Genomic DNA, 20648 nt, shown 5'->3' on the forward strand with positions numbered 1-20648 from the left:
TCAGCCCAGCCTAATGGTTTTGCCTCTGAACCAATCCTAGTACTTAACTGCTCTGGAGGGTTTCACTAATCTCCGGAACTGGGGTTTCACATTCTCAGTGACTCAGGGGTCCCAGCCATTCTTTCCTGGATGGGAAAGGGATTGGGGTGCAAGAACCTGTTAGGGCTGTTATCAGAGAAAAAGGTCCTTCAAGCCCCACCAGAAGTACCCTAGATGAACTGGGCATTCACCCGAGGGTTTGGAGAGGAGCTCAGTTTGGAGCTATGTTAACACTGGCTGATAGAAGTGTTGGGTCAGTAAATGGGGGTGGGGGGCTAAATAAAGAGGGAGTGGATGTTTCTTGGAAAATTGTCTGACTCTAGACAGGTCTGTGATTAGGAGATGGAGAGCCCTGAAGCCAGAAGAAAAGAGGGAACCATATCCACTGCAGCCCTCAGCATAGAGAGACTGCAGAAGACAAAGGTCCAAATCGGCCAACAGTTACTTTACAGGCACACTGAATCCCCAGATCTTTGTTTTTAAGTTAGCTTTCTCAGAGGGATGCAAGATATCTAAGGACTTTCCCGGATGGTGTCGTCTAGACCTGTGTTACAAAACCAAGCCAAAGGTCCCTACCACTGAGTGCCACGCAGTCCCTGTCCTTGCTTCCCACCATCCCACTCCTTTCCCCACCAACAGCAATCTGGGAACTCAAACTGAACCCTCTGCGGACGGAAACCCCCTCTCATCCTCTCCCAGAGAAGGGAGAGAGAGCATGAGCTGCACTGCAGAAAAAGTGGGCTCACGTCCCGCAGAAGCTAAAGACTAGCTGGGCGGGGGCGGGAGGAGTGTTGGAGGGGTGGGAAGGGAGGCCTAGGGCTGCGCCACGCTGTCGGATCCCCAGACCCCAGTCCCCAGCCCCCTTCGCCCCCCACCGGGTGCCCTCCAGCCAGCAGGGCGCCCGCGAGGCACAGGTGAGCCTGGGCTGGACAGTTCCTGCTTTGATCTCCGGGCTCCTGTGCCCTCCAGCTGACCCATTGCCCCCAGCGCTGCAAACTCTCTCCACGTCGGAGTCTGCAGAGCTCACTCTCCGACGTGTCCAAAACTGTTTCCAAACTTGGAAAGGGCGGGGAAGAAGAGGGGGGCTGGGGAGGGAAGAGGTATTCAGACAGCTAGTCACAGTTTCCCCTCTGAACGCCTCAAAAGTGTCCACGTCCTCAAAAAGAATGGAACCAATTTAAGGATCCAGCTTCGTGGCCACGTCCCTCCCGCCCCCCACCTCCTTTGCTCCCTCCTCTGCGCCCCCGCAGTCTCCTCCCAGCAGTGGCTGCCCGGGCCCCCAGCCTCAGCCCTCCCATTGGTGGAGGAGCTTTTGGAGGCACCCTCAGACCAGAGAAACTTGGGCCATATAAATAGGGCAGATCCTGGCTTTATTATTTTAGCACCAGGAGCAGGAGGTTTCGGCTAAATTGGAGGTGCTGGCCACGACTGCATGCCTGTGCCCGCCAGGTGATCCCTCCGCCGGTAACCCAGGGGCTCTGCGACCCAAGGAGTCTGCATGTCTAAGTGGTAGACATGCTCAGCTTTGTGGATACGCGGACTTTGTTGCTGCTTGCAGTAACTTCGTGCCTAGCAACATGCCAATGTAAGTGTCTTCAGCTTCTTTGGGGGCAACTAATCTCTTTTAGAGAGATTTGCTGTGGGGATACCCTGGTCTGATAAAAGGAAAGCTTAAAGTTTAGTGCCAGCTTGGAGGGAAAGCTCTTTGGCATGTAGGAGAACTCAGGTGATTGATGATAAGATATCTGATAGTTTAGAAAGGAAAAATATGGAAACGTAGACTCACCAAAACTTTTTTCTAACTCAAAAAGTGAGGCTGACTGCTTCATCTAGATGCTGGGGTTAGAGACCTTCCTAGGAACACGAAAGAGACGTTAAAAGCTGTTGTCATGCAGAAAATCAAGGTCTCCAAATGAGAGGCCCCCAAACTGTTCTGCAGCCTAGCTCGTAAAACGTGAGGCCTACTTTAGAAAGCCCTTAAAAGTTACCAAGGCAAAATATCTCAAGGATTCCAATCTTCTGGGCGTTGTTAGACTCTCTATGATGGTAACTCTGAGGCGCCCTCTGGAGGAATGATAATGGACGTATAGAGGACCAGTGCAGGGCTAATGGATTCCCCATCAAAGATTCCACAGATTTATACCAAAACCTCTTCTGTTTTTCGCATTAAAACCATTCCCAAAGGCTAATCTTGCTAAGGAAAATGGATCTTATGTTGACTGGAATCATTCTGGAAAGAGAAATTAACTTAAAATTCAGTATCTATTTATGAAAATGAATACATTATTCATACTAAACTTTGATCTTTATTTTGAGCCTTAGAGTTATCTCTTCACCATATTTCCAGTGACAATCAGACATTCTGAATGCAGGAAAGTGAGAAGCACTGATGTAAGACTCAAGGGACCTCCCTGTCCCCATTTTGGCCAGTAATTTACCATGTGACCTTACCCAAATCAAACTGTTCTTTCCAAAAATGTGAGATATAGGTTAGATATACTGGATCACTTTCAGTTGTAGACTTTTTTTCAATACCAGACTATACCCTCGTGAAATAACAAAATTGGGCCTTTTTTTTTTTACTTTTGTCATGAAAAATGGCTGCTAAATTGCCAGACAAAGATACCAATTAAATGAAATCCAAGGGATGTTTGGCCACACCCAACAGTAAGATATTTGCTCCACCCACCCACTTACCATGTGTCTACCATTACGTCATTACGGATGCATTCTGTATGAGTGTTTCCGTCCCTTCCTTCTCTTATAGTATGCACACTGTACATAGTAAGGAAAAGTTGTTTTCAACCACCTCACATGATTATGCTAGTTTCTTATGAAATATGAAGATTGGGGTAAAGAGTTGGATCTTAGAGAAAACATGAAAACAGACATAAGGAAGTTTGAAAATATAAAATGCAGCTCACTTTCTAGTCAACAGCTGACTACAAGTACAGATTTTTAAAATGGCCCAATCTGTTCCATTAAGAGGCACATTTCCAAAATAATAACTTCTGTTAATCAAACTGAGGCATAGCTATTCTTCCTACTAACAGGCACAGTGGAGTAAACATATAATTTTTCCTAGTTTAAAGATAATTCTTAAAAATTACTTTTAAATGTCAGTGCTAGATGTGCTCCTCTCACCTGAATTGTGCCCATTACAATAGTTGTTCTCATTTCAATGGATACACTTCTTGACCATAATTAAAGCAATTTTGGGAGGTGACTCATCTTGCTGCCTACTTGGCCATACTTACATCCTGTGTTAAGCTATAATTTTTATACCATAGGAGAGGATTTTAGCCTTTGAGAATTTTCAACGATTTTTCAAGATCTGTGAGTCACAATTTTTCTAGTTATAAAGAGTAATTTCTTCTTAGGGATAAAAGTGATATGTATTGGTAAAATGACCTTACTGAATTTAAGTGAACCAATTTAAAGTAAAATTTCAAATGTCCAAATGAATCTATTTCATAGTTACTAATTTGCAAATTATGTTCTTTAGAAATTACATTCTTTAGAAAAAGGACATTAAAATAATACTAACTCAGTGAAGTGCAAGGTTCCTTTAATGCTTTATTAAAACAATATTTTAGGTGATATAATTTTCTAAATTTTCCCTTTTAGATTTCTAAATATCTGAAATTACTTATATCATAAATTATTTAGCTATTGGTTTGCTCACATTCAACATTCTACCTGTGAATTAGCCAGTTGAAGTACTAATCATTAGCTATATCCTTCAGACATATTAATATTTTGCAAAGTTTATAAAATAGTAAAAATTATCAATTTAATTAAAACATATTTACAGATTAATATCGCAAAGCAGTCATTCTGTTGGTGAGTGCCATATTTTTGGCCTGTATGATTTCCAAGTCATTATAATATTATTAATAAAAATGAGAATTAGGTAAGCCAAAAATTTTAAAGAAATATGTCTATTTTAATCAGTTATTGATTGATAAAATTTTACTAAAAATTATTTCCTATTCTTTTTTTCCTCTGCAGCATTACAAGAGGTGAGTAAAATTAATTTTAGAATTTTTTAAGAAAATACTTATTTCCTTGACCACAGTAAAGTTTTCTCTGGGAAAGGAAGGAAAGGTTACATTTGTACTGACCAATTTGAATCGCCAAGAAAATTAAGAGCCATGGCAGTCCACGCCTTTCTGTTTGTCAAAGAAAGTACCCATCCAGTCTTCAAAATGGGAGGAGCAAATTAATTAAGACCACCCTCTTAAGAACAACCAGCAGAAATAAATCAAATAATCCAGTGAAATCTGGTTTAAGTATTAGCTACTCCACTACTGCAAATGCATCTCCACAGAGCTGAAATAATCTTGTCTCTCCCTTGGAGTGATTTGCAAGAATATTGTGAAAAACTCTTAGCCTGTGAATTGAATTTAAGACATAATTGTAGATACGTATATATTTTGATATTATAAATATTTAGTTTACTACTGGTAAAATTTTATTGTATTTTAAATACTAAATAATGATAAATATAATATACTATGAATTTATATTTTTATGATATACCAAAACAGAAGCATTTAAATATATATAAATATATTATACTACAGATGCACATTTTTCCCCATAGTAATCTTTCACTTCTTTTTTCTAGGCAATTACAAGAAAGGTAAGAGTTCTCACAAATAACAAATGGTAATAGATAATTTATAATTTACCCTTATTTATAATTGACTATGTAGTTGAAATACTTTGTCAAGATATTGTTCACATGAATATGCATTTGCTAATCATAAAATAAAATATCTTTGATGATTAAGATTACAAAGCGTTAATATCTCTAGGATCATCTCCAATTACAATTATATTACATAAAGGGATGATTTGCATACATAAAATGGAATGAATGTTATGTTAATTTATTTAGTAGTAGATGAAAGTTTATTCTAAAAGACTTTGATAATATAAACATGCTATTAACTAAGTAAAAATTGTCATTTTTATCTGCAGAAATATTATTATTAAATTACTATTGTTTACTAACTTAATAAATATTACTCATAATATTGACCTAATGTTTGGAAATAGTATCCTCCAATCTACTAATTAAAAATTATATGTAATTAAAATATGCTTTGATCAATTGTATTATGACATTTTAGAGCTACTCTAATAACATTGTGACTAGATCAGTCTTACCAACTAATTATTTTCAAGAATGCTTTGCTCATTTAAGGAAAATTATCTAGATATTTATAAAGATTTCATTTGTATTTTTTTGTAGGGTCCAACTGGAGATAGGGGACCTCGTGGAGAAAGGGTACGTCATGATAGCCCATATTTGAATAAAAACATATTAGAAGCTACAGAATACTGACAATTCATAAGCATATTATGTAAGCAGATAATTGTACCATCTTTTAAGTAGATAATGTCTTATTGAAGAAGCAGATGAGTATTATTATATATAATCAATATTCTTTTTAGGTCAAGATTATTCTTTATAAAAGCAAAACTATTATAGGCAGGCATATTCTTTTCATGGCCTGTCTTTGTTTTTATTTGACCCAAAACATACATAATGGAAATCACTACCTTATAACATAGTTTCTTTTTTTTTTTAAACATTTTGTTTGCTTTTCATGTAAGATTCATTATGTAGCCTAGGAATAATGGTGAAGATGCACTCAACAACACATTTCTGTCTTAATATATAGATGTGCAAGTTTGGCTTTTATCTCTTTCTTAGTATACTTAAAGCCAGTTCTTATTTGGCATTTGCAAGTGAATAGTTTGTCTTTTTGGCTTATATATAAAAATCTTTATCTTATAACCTAATGACCAGGAAGTGTAGACTTAAAGTGTATTTCACTCAATTAGACCTAATAATATGTTCATAAATTATTTTGACAGCATAAATAATTATAGATAGGAAATTTTCAGGATTTTCTGCCCCATAAAAATCACTGGCATAAATCAATTGCTGCATTATAAATTAAACATCATATTATTTCTTATTCATATATAGCATAACAAAATAATTGAATAAACTCATCAGAGTCAGAAAGTCATAATTAATATACATAGTACATTGTGCACAGCTCATCATATTAATTATATGAATCATAAATATTAGTCATAATTTTTGTTTGAATAGTAGCACTCCATTAGGAATTAAAAGTCAATAATCAATATATTCCTTTAGAAAAACCACTCTATCCTGTGTCTTGTACCTACACTAGTAACTGTATCTCCCTCTCAGTAGACCTGTCAGATTGAATCAAGTGATAAATAATGACACATTAGAGTTCCACACCAATTGCATATATTCAAAGATCTGAACAACTAACTGATCTTACTAACTAATCTTTATTGTTCAAAGTCTCCTTTTATGCATCTACATTTCTACTGTCTAACTCTGACCTGATTCACTTTTTACCTAACAGGGCCCACCAGGCCCACCAGGCAAAGATGGTGCTGATGGTCTTCCAGGCCTTGCTGGTCCACCTGGTCCACCTGGTCCACCTGGTCTACCTGGACCCCCTCTTCTTGGAGAGGTAAGGTGTCTTAAATGTTGCAATATTTAACTAACTTTGATATTTTCCTTGGAAGAAGATTCACTGTCTTGTGTATTTTAGTAGCTAAGAGAGACTGCCATTTGGAAATTAATATTTCATTTCTTTAGTTTTCTTATTTAAGACCCTGCTTTGTCTAGCCCCTTTGTGAATTCTTGTCGATTGAAGAAGTGGTCTTTCTGCTCATTGAAGGCAGCAGTAGCCCTCATAACCATTATTTAATTTGGGGGTTTAATATCTTTTATCAGTAGGGCACAAATAAGAGGTGTTGCATTATTAAAGAGTTTGATTAGATTGGATTAGAAATGAAATGCCTGATCCTAAGCAATTTTACAAACATCTGACTCTTTTTTATTCTCTCTGGTTTGAAGTCTGCTGAAGCAACATACAAAGCAGTTTTAGATTTAATTTGCTTGAAACTAATTTGAGAAAAGTACATTTCTCTTTTTTCATTAATATCTTCTTTTAGCTTTATGTCTTTAACAATGATATGAGTGCCAAATGGCCTTACTGCAGGAAAGAAAACATATTTGCTTAATTGGTTAGCACTATGATTCAGCAGCCTGATTCTAATATCCAACTGTACACCAGTAAAATAAGACCTTTCTCCCCTCAAAGATCTTATTATGATTGCTTATCTACTTGGTGCATTAAAAAGCACCTTCTTTAATAGAACAGCCACTATAAGAGAGATCTTTAAATGTAAAGTTATTACTGTGAACTATTTTTTAAAAGTTTAATATTCCAAGGGGCATTTTAATTTAATTTTTCTCTAAACTTGAAAACTCTTTATATCCTTCTTCAAACTCCAGCAAGAAAAAGGTTTCTTAAGTCATTGTGTGTAGCTCTAGAGGAGAGTGGCAACAGGTGGAAATATAAAATTGTTCTCATGGCCTGTCTCATTTATGAATAGCACTCAGTGACTTTTTAAAGTTTAGATCCAGCTTCTTTCCTTGGTATAGCGGTGTGGGTGGAGAAGGAAGAAAAACTGTTAGTTGAAGAGGAAAGAGTTGAAAAAAAAGTAATATAGAGTAGTTATGGAAGTTGACAAAATAAAATAAAGAGCTCCTACATAGAGCACTGATCTCTTGCATGCCTGAGGCCCTAGGTTCTAATCCCTGTATAAGAAGAGAAAAAAATACAAGACAGAAAGAAAGGGAGAGAATAATTTTTGAAATAATAAGGTAAATATACTTCAAACTAGGTTTGGACAGAATTTAAACTTACGTTTTTCCTAACTTTGGAAAATTCTATTTAGTAAAGACTTTTAAACTAATAATTAAATTTAAAATATTATTCTCTTTTAAGCAGCAAAAAATATTTACAACTAGAATGAAAAAGGCTGATAATTACTGTATAATAATAGAAAATATGTTTTTCTTCCCCTAGAACTTTGCTGCTCAGTTTGATGGAAAAGGAGTTGGACTAGGCCCTGGACCAATGGTATATTTATTTCTTTTTATCTAGTAAAAATATATATATACTGCATACAAAATGTATTTAAAATCACACATTTAAACTAGACATTAACATTTATCTGGCTACAATCAACATATCAGAACCAAATCTTTTTGTATTCAAATGTATCAAGGTCTAAGCCTAAATTCAGAATTTGATTAGCTTGACAAACCTATCTCCCTATAATGAATCAGATATTTTCCGTCAAGATATAATTTTCAACGTAGTAGACATGCTTAGATAAAACAGTTTATTTCAAAAAGATAACCGTTCTAAATAATACATTTTACATCCTTTTAAATTGCTTAGGATTTTAAGCAAATCTCAGAGATACAGAACTATCAATCTCTTTGAACTCTTTGGAAAGAATCAACAAATTTTGGCTCAGTCTGTTCATTTTATAACTAGATTATTTAAGCCCTTTCCTGAGGTCATGCAGGTGGTTAATAACAGAACTAGGACTAATTGCCAGGCAAGATGTCTGATATTTGACATAAAGACTCTTGTATCTCGTCCTTGAATAAAACAATCATTCATTCAACAAATATCAGTTGCTTCAAAGTATCCCAAAATATATTATGTACTGGGAATATAACAAGTTTGACAGTTTCTGACCATTCATCAGAGAATTACCTAAAGAGGAGTTGTTTCTTCTTACCCTATTTCTATAAAAAAAATCATTTAATGTGTTAATTAAAAACCAATATAGAAGAGAAATAAAATTTACCAGTTGTGTTCTCAGCCCAAATGTTCAGCAACTTATAATTTGGTAGCATTTAAAGAATTTCCCTATATGATCATGATGATGATGGCCTTTCTTTAATAAATAAATCTCTAACAAGCATTGTGAGGTATGTTAAAATCAAAAATAAAAATTGAGCACATATAATGTGTGTAAATAGAAAATTGTTGGAAGTAAAAGTAAAGCTTAGTTAAACACTACAGAGTTTAGTGCATACATTTCCCCACATACAATTAAGAAGTTTTAATTACTTGTTTCTGAACAAAGGTATTTTTCTACCCAAAGTTAGCATGCTCTTTAAAATATAAAACTTACCTGGAAAATTTATTCAGTGCCCTATCTTCAAAAGAACATGTTCCACTAGAGCTAATGGTCCGCAATAAACTAATAAACTTATAAGGGCAGGATAGCATTTTCTATAAATTAAAACTCTCACTTGAGAAGTAATGTACCTTTAATTGATTATTTTCAATTTCCTTTTTTTCCTCTGGTAATTTAAATCATTTATTTCAAAAATTAAAAAGTAGAGATCTTCTTTTGGCTTTGTTTATATCGGATATTTGAAAATTAGCCATTTCAAGCTAATGCTAGACATTAGTCAGTTTTAAAACTGTTCCTATATCTCGAGAAAAAAAAATCAAAGGGAAGGAGGAAGTAAAATACTAATAAAAAGGCTTATATAAGCCTGGAAAATTAATATGGATTTTATACTAATTTGATTTTGGAACATCTCTTTAAGGTACATAAAATAGAATTTTACTTTCAGATATCAGTAAAATATAGTTTAAACTTACACATCCATACACATTCCCAAATAAAAACGATAGGCAAAAATAAAGTATTAAAATAATTTCCTATGTTGGAACATCAATACTATATACCTCATGATACATCTTACAGCCTCTCCAAAATAAAGTATCTTTCATGTAAATAAAATTGTTGAAACTCATGGAAAAATTAATACTTATAATTAGAATTTTGAGTGTCAAATACAATTGTCTTAATGTATAAATCAAAATTATTTTTATTTTAAAATGAGTTTATTTTAATGCTGAAGGAATTTCCAAACCAAAAAATAGTTCTCATAATTAATGTGATATGTTTTTTTTCAGCCACACCCAGTGACACTCAGGGGTTACTCCTGGCTATGGGCTTAGAAATTGCTCCTGGCTTGGGGGGACCATATGGGATACAGGGGAATTGAACCGTGGTCCATCCTAGGCTAGCATGTGCAAGGCAGATACCTTACACCCTGTGCCAATGTGATATGTTTTTAAATACATTTATATTATTTTACTCTAAGAATTAATACAGTGGACAGACATGACTGCAAAATCCCCAATTTAGTTCATGGAAATATCTGAGACTTGTCTGTGCAATATGAAATTTCAACACTAGAAAAATAGGTCACTTTTTACACTGAATTTGTACAGGCATTGATCTGCGCTGCAAAGAGGAACTAAAAATACATATTTAACTCACAAACTAGGAAGACACTATTTTCCATGAAGATCAATGGGGAGAACATTGTTTTCAGGGCCATATCATTAATGAAATGCCATATACAAGACTCTTCCAGTAGGTTGCTTTAGATATACTTCATTTTTTCAGTCCCTCGTTACACTCACTTTTGTTTGACATTTTCAGCAGTCATCAGTAGCTTTTAATTGAACCAGAGTTACAATAACCATCCCTCTAATCATGAAAAACTTTTGATTATTTTCAAATATACCACCCTTGTGGCAACAAAAATAGCAGTTTCTTAGCAAAAACTGACATGGAATAGCATATAATCAAGGTAATCCAATTAGCAATGTTTCATCTGCTACCTGGAAGCCCATTGTGTTTTTCAAGCTATGCAGACTGGATTCACTTTCAAGAGCAATCTCAATAGGCACAGCTAAACACAACTATGAGCAATAGTTTGACAACCTCATTTTTTTGGTTTTATTTTTGTTTTTGTTTCGGATTTTATTTTGTTTATTTCTTTGGGGGGGGCACACCCGATGGTGCTCGTGGGTTACTCCTGGTTCTGTGCTCAGAAATTGCTCCTGGCTGGCTCGGGAGACCACATGGAATGCAGGGGATCAAACCTGGGTCAGCCACATGCAAGGCAAAAGCCCTATCTGCTGTGCTATCACTCCAGTTCGGGCTACCTCATTTATTTCTCCTTAAGATTGATTGCTTTGTATTAAAAATAAATATGAATAAAAGGCAGGAAATAGTGGAAGACATGTGAGTCCTTAAATGCTTTAAGGAAAAGAAAAAAAACTAAAATTTTATTAATCTGTCCTTTACAAAATGTCTGTAAGCACTCACTACTAAGCTAACCTATGTTACATGCCAACGCTAAGCCAAAACAAAGGCAATTTATTAGTGCTAACTATATCTTTCGTCTTAACAGGGTTTAATGGGACCCAGAGGCCCTCCTGGTGTAGCTGGACCCCCTGTAAGTACTAAACTTGTATTTCTTTTTCTATTGTGTAAAAAAGGCAGATAATTAAATAAAGACGTTGGAGAATAATATACTGTTTTCTCTCAGGGAGCTGCTGGTTTCCATGGCCCTCCAGGTGAACCTGGAGAACCTGGTCAAAGTGTAAGTACATTTTTTTCTCTTGTGATAAATACATTATTTTCAAATATTTATAAATACGCCTTTTGCAAAATGTTGCGTTTCCCATTTTCTTAGGGGCCTGCTGGTCCTCGTGGTCCCACTGGTCCTCCTGGCAAAGCTGGTGAAGATGTAAGTATTTACTTTTAAATTTTTTAACTGCCATCTATTAGTATTCTTGCTTCCATCTAGATTAATATTAAATATTCTACCAAGAGCTAAATAAACCTGATATAATTGTCCTCGCATGGGAAGCATTTTAATGATATATTCATGAATTTAGTTGCATATAAAGAAATACAATTGTTCATTAGTATCTGGATTTACATTTTTATGTAATGCCTTTTCCCTATTGTGAAAACCAAAACATCCCCATTGTCATTTGAGTGTTTATCAAGAAAAGTTTATTCTATAATGCCTTTCTGTTTTAGGGTCGCCCTGGAAAGCCCGGAAGGCCTGGTGAGAGAGGAGTTGTTGGACCACAGGTGAGATTTGTTTAAACAGCAGTATATCATAAAATATTAGAGAGCTTAAAGAAAAGAAAGTTACTAAAACTAAAATCAATTTAATTGGCAGCTTCAGTATATGCATACTAATAGCAAAAATTGGCAAATGAAAGATCCAAATTAGAATGCATAGCCTTTATTAATGCAAATAATGTGGTATTACTAACAGCAAGCATACTATAAACAAATAAAACATTTCAGCAAACACTTTGGTATTAGTTACTTATATTAGGTCAAGTTCATTTGCTATGCAATGTTAAAAAAGATATTAGTCTTTGCTTCCAAGCCTGAACTTGATGAGAAGAAATAGACTATGGAGAGAAGAAAATATTGCCCCTTTTATTTAAAATAAAGGCATTATTAGTTATCTTTATTATGTATATTAAAATGTGTTATTTTATTTGAAGCATCATGATTTACAATATTGTAATGATATAGTTCATGCAAGCATGCAGCATTCTAACACCACACCCACCGCTCCCCTCCTCCCAGGATTGGCTCGGGGTCCCCTCCCATTCACCTCCCACACCACCTTGTTCCCAGGTTAGCTCCTTTTGTAGCCGGGTTCTCAGGCCCCATTGTTTTTGACCATTTGTTCATTATTTCTTTATAAGGGTGCTCGTGGTTTCCCTGGAACTCCTGGACTTCCTGGCTTCAAGGGTATTCGTGTGAGTACATTCTATATCCAAATGAAAGAACAGGTTGATTAAATTCAGGGAAACTGTCAAAGCAATTTAGACGTCTGGGTGGCATATACTTATTTACATCCAAATTCCTAGACTTTTTTAGAGAGGTAAGAGAACTAAAGATTATAGATTATTTTTTTAAAGAGTAAAGTTTTTCCTATTTTTTTTCTATCTTTGAAGAAACAAGGATTCATATAAAGGAAATTATTTATAAATTATATATTGTCTGGATATTTGGAGCCATCTGAAAATTACCAAGTTATTAAAGATGGCAATAATGAAGGGAGGTTTTATAATTTATTTGGGCAATAAAGGAAGTTTGTCTGGAGCTAAAACTTTGGGATTCCATGGTATTGAAGCAGTCACAAGTTTCACCAGAAGATATTAACTACAAAGGCTCAGAACATTTATTTGGCCAACCTAATTTTAATACATTATATCAATACATTAGTGTATTGATATATTGGCATTATATTGACATTAATTTACTTACTTGACATATTAAATCATGTTTCATAATGTTTTATTAATAAATATAAGACATTCATAAAATAATCATACAATAGTAATAATAAAGATTTGCCTTTCAGGGACACAATGGTCTGGATGGATTAAAGGGACAACCTGGTACCCCAGGTGTGAAGGTAAATACAATGAAATACTATTTCCAAAAATATTAATTATAAATCCCACCACTATCAAAGTTGACCATACAATAAAGAATATTTCTTCTATAATTTCCAATCTTTCCATAGGAGAGAATATGGATTTCTGCAATAGAGGGCCAATTGTTAATGATATGTATTTGGTTTATTATTAATTAAATAATTAAATAAAGGCCATGTCAATAGTTCTCAATTTACTTTTTGCCTATAATTTTAGTTGATTTTAGCAGCTAAAGTAGAAGTAAATAAATAAATAATCCAATTTTAGAACTTAGTATATTATTTTAGGTTGTAAATTCTCCTTTGCTATGCACTAATTAGGTAGGTACATTCATGTCACAATACACTTTTCAACCTCTTTCCTGTGATTTATCTATGCACCCGCAAAAAAATTTTAATTAGGTAATTAAAGTCTCAGAAGTGTGTTATCTCTTGGCTAGGCTCTTTTTTGACAGCGTTTTCAACTATAAAATGTTCGGACTCCTATTAAGGAGATAATGTGATATTAAAGTGAATACCAACGTAATTACAAATTAATGAGTATCGAATACTAGGGGGACTAGAAATGAACATGAATATGGAGGATCTGTTCTAACTTTCCAGCTGCCACACAAATGGATAAGGTCAAACTCATTCTCCCAAGAGCCTAATATAATAGTTCAGACTACTAATCACAGCATTATAAAATATTGGAGCCTGGAAGGAGCTTTGGAAACTCCCTCATTTTGCAGATGAGGGAAACTGAGGTTTAGAAAAGGACATTGACTCACCCAACGTCACACAACTAGTCACACAGAAAACAGAGGTGTCAGCTAGAATTATCGACTCTCACTCTTGTGCTTATTCTCAAAGTATATGTTCTACATAAAATATGAGAAATGAGAAGTCCTTAAATGGTCTTTTACAGCGTGTTTCTTTACATCTGAGTCAACTTATCTAAAAGGCAAGTTCTTGTGTATGTATAATTGCATTAAGTTACCACCAAGGTTTTCACTCAGAATATACATAAAAAATAAATCAAAAAGCCCTGAAAAGTATTATGAAGTTTATATTTCTATGCATATTTTTAAAATATGCACAGAAATAAAAATTTTAAAATATTTTTTAAAAATATTGTTCAGCGCACATGTGTAGCCTCTTCCCTGTGTTGCTGCTGCGCACATGTATTGCCTGAGCATATGTTGTTCATATTTCTCCTCTTGATATGTGTACTTGTATATTTTAACCCTGAAATATGTACAGGGCTCTCTCTCTACTTTTGGAGACATCCTCACTCTTTCTTGAGCATATTCTTCTCCCCCTTTCCTCTGCTTCCTCAGAATTTCTCAATAAAACCTACTTTTAGTTCAAGTTTATTTGTTCAAAACTCTTTTTAAAAGGGTTAAATGGTTATATTAAAGCATGTTTACACTCTGACATCTTGTTCAATGCTATCATTGCTAATATAAGCCGAGTCCAAATAGTAGTCAAAACCTAAATCAGAAATTGTAAAAAAAAAAAAAAAAAGTATAGGTAACACTCAAACCTCTATTATAATGTGATATTTGGAGATATTAGCTAACATCTACATATTTGCTTAGCCTACCTGAGATACAGTCTGTACGTGTAAGAAAGTTTACTAAATATGTAAGCTATTAAGTTTTAAAAAATAATTTCAAAACTGTACAACCAGAAAATGATAATTAGCATGTATAATGAACAAAATTCAATTCTTTTATGTATAGGGTGAGCCTGGTGCCCCCGGTGAAAATGGAACCCCAGGTCAAGCTGTAAGTATTAATTTCATTATTATAAATCAAAATGTGAAAGCTCTGCAAGCTGTAACTTCTTGACCTTTTACTAGTTATCATCTTCCCTAGCATTGTACTCTTGGATATTTTTAAATGGCTGTCTGAGTACTTAATTGAAATTTATCACCTTTCATTGGAATTAGGGAAAGATCTATTTTTTAGTGGATTCTTGCAATAGCTGAAAATTGAACAAAACAAATCACATCTGTGATTTTTTTTTTCTGAACTAGCAGTCTGAAATTCATTGTATTTCTCCTTTTAGGGAGCTCGTGGGCTTCCTGGTGAGAGAGGACGTGTTGGTGGCCCTGGCCCAGCTGTGAGTACTTCCATTTTTGTTCTTTTTCAGTCTCTTTAAAATCTTGTAGTAAGTGCCACTTAACTTTCCACTTGACATTTCCTCTTTGTTTTCTTTGTAGGGTGCCCGTGGAAGTGATGGAAGTGTGGGACCTGTGGGTCCTGCTGTAAGTTTTGACCCTGAAGCTTTTTGGTTGTAGTATGGGAACTATCAGTTTTATTAATTTTACACCAAAAATTTAGATACTATTTTGATAATTTTCTATGAGGTATGTTGATAGTCATATTTTTAAAAATACTTTATTAAGGGTTTTGAAGTATAAAGTAAAAACCTACAAACCATATCTTGGATACCTTGAATATCTTCACTTTGATTAGATACTACTAAGAACAATAGATTATATGCCTTTTCTTTGGCAATATTAAATTATATTTTGATATTCTATTCCTGCTGTTATTTTCACTTCTAGGGAGAAAATTTCTTACCACCTTTTGCTTTGATTTTAGGGTCCCCTTGGATCTGCTGGCCCTCCAGGCTTCCCTGGTGCCCCTGGCCCCAAGGTAAAAAATTTCAGGTGGTCATTATAATGATCTCAATACATTTTTTATAGTGATGTGAAAGATAGCAACTGTATACAGCTAATGAGATAATTGAAAATTAGGTACCTTAAACAGTCCTTCCTACAAAATGGATATAGAAAGACCAGATTTGCACTTTAAGCTTGAAATACATATTCATCCTTTGTTTGAGTGCTATGTGAATGGACATAGATGGCAACACAAAAGATATTTAGCAAGCCTATTCCTCTGGAACACCCTTCTGAACAAGTCGGACTGATTAGCTGAAAACCAGTCTTACTATGAGAGACAGCCACAGGGGAAGAGAGCAATAATTGTAGCCTAGATAGGAGACTAGGCAAGGACTATCGAAACTCCAGCGCCAGTTGTATGGTGTCAGAAAAGGTAAAAAAGGTTACTGCTATTCTGAAGAAAGTTCATAGAACTTGATGTCCTAGATATATGGAGCCAGAGATACCATACAAAATTCAGAATTAAGGCACTTGGTCTGCACAAGGCCAACCCTAGTTCAATACCCAGAACTACATATAGCCTCTCCAACCACAGTTAGGAATGATCCCTAAACAGAAAGCCAGGATTAATCCCTAAACATAGCAAGGAGTGGGCCCATCATGTCCAATATCTCCTACACATACACACACACACACACACACACACACACACACACACACCTACCTATAAGCAAACATAAGACGTTTTGTGATTGGTTGGCTCATTCCCTCTTCTAGGGTGAACTTGGACCTGTTGGTAACCCTGGTCCTGCTGGTCCTGCTGGTGCACGTGGTGAAATGGGTCTTCCAGGTGTTTCTGGCCCTGTTGGACCTGCTGTAAGTATTCATTGCAATTATTCTCACCAAGTGAAAGAAAGAAAACTAAGAAAAGCACAAGAGTATGGTGAAAAAATAAGAAAAGCATGAGAGCGTGGTTAAAGAACAGAAATACTCGAGTTAATTGGCAATCTTCTTCCTCCCCTTTTCTTGTAGGGTAACCCTGGAGCCAATGGCCTTACTGGTGCTAAGGGAGCTGCTGTAAGTATATGGGAATTGCTTCTAAGCTGTAATGGTTTCAAAGGCATTTTAATGAGTGCTCCTTCTGCTACCCTTTATCACAGGATAACTAAGTTATACTTTCCTTTATAGGGCCTGCCTGGTGTTGCTGGGGCTCCTGGTCTCCCCGGGCCCCGTGGTATTCCTGGCCCTGTTGGTGCTGCTGGTGCTAGTGGTCCTAGAGGACTTGTTGTAAGTGGTCATTATTGTGTCTTTCAACATCCAAAAATATTGACTCTACTATAATTTTATACCAACTAGACTTTTTATAATGTTACCATTTTATATTTTTCCTCTTAATATTTTTAGCTTGAAATTTTTCCCTACACATGCTTAGACCCTACTCCTACTCTCATATATACAGACGCCAACACAGACAGTCTCATGGTCTTCTACAATGTTGCTCAAAATATAATAAAGCACATTTCTAGATTATTAGACTTGTCCTTTCAACCAGGATCATTGCCTCAGATCTGTTTAAGTGTGAACATTTTATAAAGAGCTTGAGTTTCTGTTTATTTTGATCCATACATGTTTAAGGTTTATCTCTGTGAGAGATTTATGATAAATGTTTGCCATTTAACCACAGCTTTGTTTGGGTTCCTAGGGTGAGCCTGGTCCAGCTGGTTCCAAAGGAGAAGGTGGTAACAAGGGTGAACCTGTAAGTAGATCTATTATCACAATCGTAAAGGGGTTATTGCTATTTCAATCCAAATTCTCTAGTTACATATAATAGAAGTCTAGCTTTAACCTACTTCCCTCCTTATTTTTGTTTTGTTAACTAGGGCTCTGCAGGGCCTCAAGGTCCTCCTGGTCCCAGTGGTGAAGAAGGAAAGAGAGGCCAAAATGGTGAACCTGGATCTGCTGGTCCTGCAGGACCACCTGGCCTGAGAGTAGGTTGCACAAATATTCCTGACTCCTAGATAGATACACTAGAAAGAGATGGTGACACTCCTTCACTGGGAGTTAGGATCATTGACTTCATTTTCTGGATAAAGAAGCATCTAATTTCCATCTGCTTTATTAAAATAAATCTCTGACTCAATTTGGTATGTTTTAAAATTGGTCTGGAAACAATGTTGACCTTCTTTTCCAAAATGCCTCCTCCACACATTCCTTTGGGGGGTTGTACTTCCATCTCCCCATCAGGGGTTTGAGGTTTCTTACCTGCATGTTTTGTTTCAATAAATTTTGTCCTATCTGATTTAAAGATTCTTTTCCAACTCTCTTCTTTGTGTTCTCCCTTCTAGGGAAGTCCTGGTTCTCGTGGTCTTCCTGGAGCAGATGGTAGAGCTGGTGTCATGGTTAGTGACCTATTAGTACTTACCAGAAAATATCTTCCTGGAAAATGGTACTTCTGGTGGTGAGTATGCCATCCACTTCAGCATTCTTCACCCTGTGTCTAATAGGGCCCTCCTGGTAATCGTGGTGCGAGTGGCCCAGCTGGTATCCGAGGTCCCAGTGGAGATTCTGGTCGCCCTGGAGAGCCTGGCCTGGTGGGACCCAGGGTAAGTTTTTCAGATTGATTCTACAGAAGTCATATATGACAGTTTTCTTTTTTTAAAAGACTGATTAATATTATAAACAACAATAAAGAAATATTAAAAGTACATTTTAATAAACACTACTGGTTGCCTTTTTAATTAAACTTCTCAAAGTGTAGATGATACTTTTTTTTATAAATTTGGTTAGTGCATAAATTTATATTTATTACTTATACAATGTCTATGGGGTTCTGGAAAGAATGGATTTACTTTAATATATCCAAATTAGGTGCATCTACTTATCAGCATGAAATTTCTATCTGAATTTCTGAGTTTTATATAAAGGTGTTCATGAAACATATTTTGTCTATACATTCTCAGTTTATTAGATTCATAAGCAAAATCATTTTTCCAGCAATCACAAAGTGCAATAATGTATTCAAGAGCACACTGGCTATGGAGAAATGACCTTTAGATTTGTAGACACTCTAATCCATAGCAATAGAGCAATTTTTTTGCCTCCATTATCTCTAATGGATGAATATCAACTGTAATTGTATCATAAACAAGTAACAGATACATCGAATATAGCAATCAAAAATATACACTTTGAAAATTGCTTATTAAAGTATTTGTTTTTCTGTTATGAAGCAAGTAGATGATACATTTTGCCCAAATAGTATGTTGCTTAGTAGTTTCTTGATATATCTGTAAGTAGATCTGTTGACCTAAAATTCAAAAAAAAAAAAAAAAGAAAAGTGACAAAAAAATAAAAGAAATTTTTCAGAGCTTTTCTTATATATTACAACTAGTGGCAAATATCCCTAAGAATTTGCCCTATGCAAAAAAAAAAAGAACATGAAAGGAAAAAGTGCTTTTTCGGGAGATTTTAATTATCTGGACCTTAAGTGTAAGTGTTCACATGACAAAATGAAAGCACCCTCATTTATTCTGCAGGGTTTTCCTGGTTCCCCTGGAAATGTTGGCCCAGCTGGTAAAGAAGGTCCTATGGTAAGCAATGCTCATTCTCCATTATATTTCCAAGGACACCCATTGCACTTTTCTCGTCTTTCTGTTGTTTATTTATGCATAAATGCCTTGAAAAAAAATAAATATTAGGCATATATAAGGCAAAGGATAGTAATTGCAGAGTCAAATGAATGCAGGACTGAAAGTAGAGAAGGTAAAAGAAAACTAAAGCAGTTAAAATTGCAAAGGTTAACGGGGTACAGAAAAAGAAGGAAAAGAGAGAAATTGTGCACACCTGAGATTGAAACAGTTGTTTGTGGACCAACATCCTATTTAGAAAAGGAAAATAGATTCATAATATATTGACACTTTATATTGGAAAATCTATACTTTCAAATGATTCTGTTTCATTCCAAGACAAGATGACAGGTTTCAGGTGATAAGACCCTGTGCATATGTAAAATGTAAATAAACTCTGGTTTCAGGGCCTTCCAGGTATTGAAGGCAGGCCTGGAGCTATTGGCCCAGCTGGACCAAGAGGAGAGCCTGGTAACATTGGATTCCCTGGACCCAAAGGCCCCAATGTAAGAATTACAAAGGAAATTCTTAAGCACATTCACCAAAACTGTAATATCATCTCCTGCTTCAGTCTACTCTTCCTCAAGAGAGTTCCTCTCAACTTAGGAAAACTGCTAGTCATTTTCCACAATAAAACTTGACTGCCACTTTGCTGAAAATTCTTTTCCTTTTCCTTCCTTTTACTTCTGCAGATACAGGTTTTCCTCAGTAAGGAATATTGTTTGATGATGAATCATACTTTAGATAGATCATTAAAGAATTAAGAATTCCTTCCTCTCTTCACCATCACCCCCACCCCCAACTCTGCAAAAACCCAGCAAAAAAATAAGCATTTCATAATTATCATGGTTACTCTGACATTAAATGTGTAATATTGCTTTTGTTTTTAATATTTATTATAGGGTGAACCTGGCAAAAGTGGTGAGAGAGGTCATCCTGGTCTTGCTGGTAATCGGGTAAGTGCTAACTTTTGTGGTATCTATGGCCTAGTCACCTAAGAAACATACTATCTTGAAACAATCTGGTATTATTCTATTGCTTTCTTTCCAAAAGGGCAAGCCCAAGACTCCTTTAATGTTAAAAAAAAAAAAGTCTTTTTGTTGTTTTTTTTGGGGGGCCACACCTGGTGACTCTCAGGGGTTACTCCTGG

At 35.5% G+C, this 20648-nt stretch overlaps 1 protein-coding gene across 1 annotated transcript in view; it reads left to right on the forward strand.

Annotated features, from left to right (window-relative positions):
- The first annotated feature begins 1448 nt into the window (after nucleotides 1-1448).
- Nucleotides 1449-20648, forward strand: part of COL1A2 (collagen type I alpha 2 chain) — a 37055-nt gene continuing 17855 nt past the window's right edge. The window contains 24 exon segments of the mRNA XM_049785197.1: nucleotides 1449-1624; nucleotides 5265-5335; nucleotides 6462-6572; nucleotides 7980-8033; nucleotides 11195-11239; nucleotides 11333-11386; nucleotides 11480-11533; nucleotides 11833-11886; nucleotides 12522-12575; nucleotides 13184-13237; nucleotides 14983-15027; nucleotides 15311-15364; nucleotides 15465-15509; nucleotides 15850-15903; nucleotides 16650-16748; nucleotides 16905-16949; nucleotides 17061-17159; nucleotides 17575-17628; nucleotides 17753-17860; nucleotides 18218-18271; nucleotides 18377-18475; nucleotides 19409-19462; nucleotides 19906-20004; nucleotides 20401-20454. Coding sequence (XP_049641154.1) covers nucleotides 1555-1624; nucleotides 5265-5335; nucleotides 6462-6572; nucleotides 7980-8033; nucleotides 11195-11239; nucleotides 11333-11386; nucleotides 11480-11533; nucleotides 11833-11886; nucleotides 12522-12575; nucleotides 13184-13237; nucleotides 14983-15027; nucleotides 15311-15364; nucleotides 15465-15509; nucleotides 15850-15903; nucleotides 16650-16748; nucleotides 16905-16949; nucleotides 17061-17159; nucleotides 17575-17628; nucleotides 17753-17860; nucleotides 18218-18271; nucleotides 18377-18475; nucleotides 19409-19462; nucleotides 19906-20004; nucleotides 20401-20454 — 1584 coding nt within the window. The 5' untranslated portion in view covers nucleotides 1449-1554.

This window comes from Suncus etruscus, chromosome 1 (assembly GCF_024139225.1).
Source record: "Suncus etruscus isolate mSunEtr1 chromosome 1, mSunEtr1.pri.cur, whole genome shotgun sequence".
In the NCBI taxonomy this organism is placed as follows: domain Eukaryota; kingdom Metazoa; phylum Chordata; class Mammalia; order Eulipotyphla; family Soricidae; genus Suncus; species Suncus etruscus.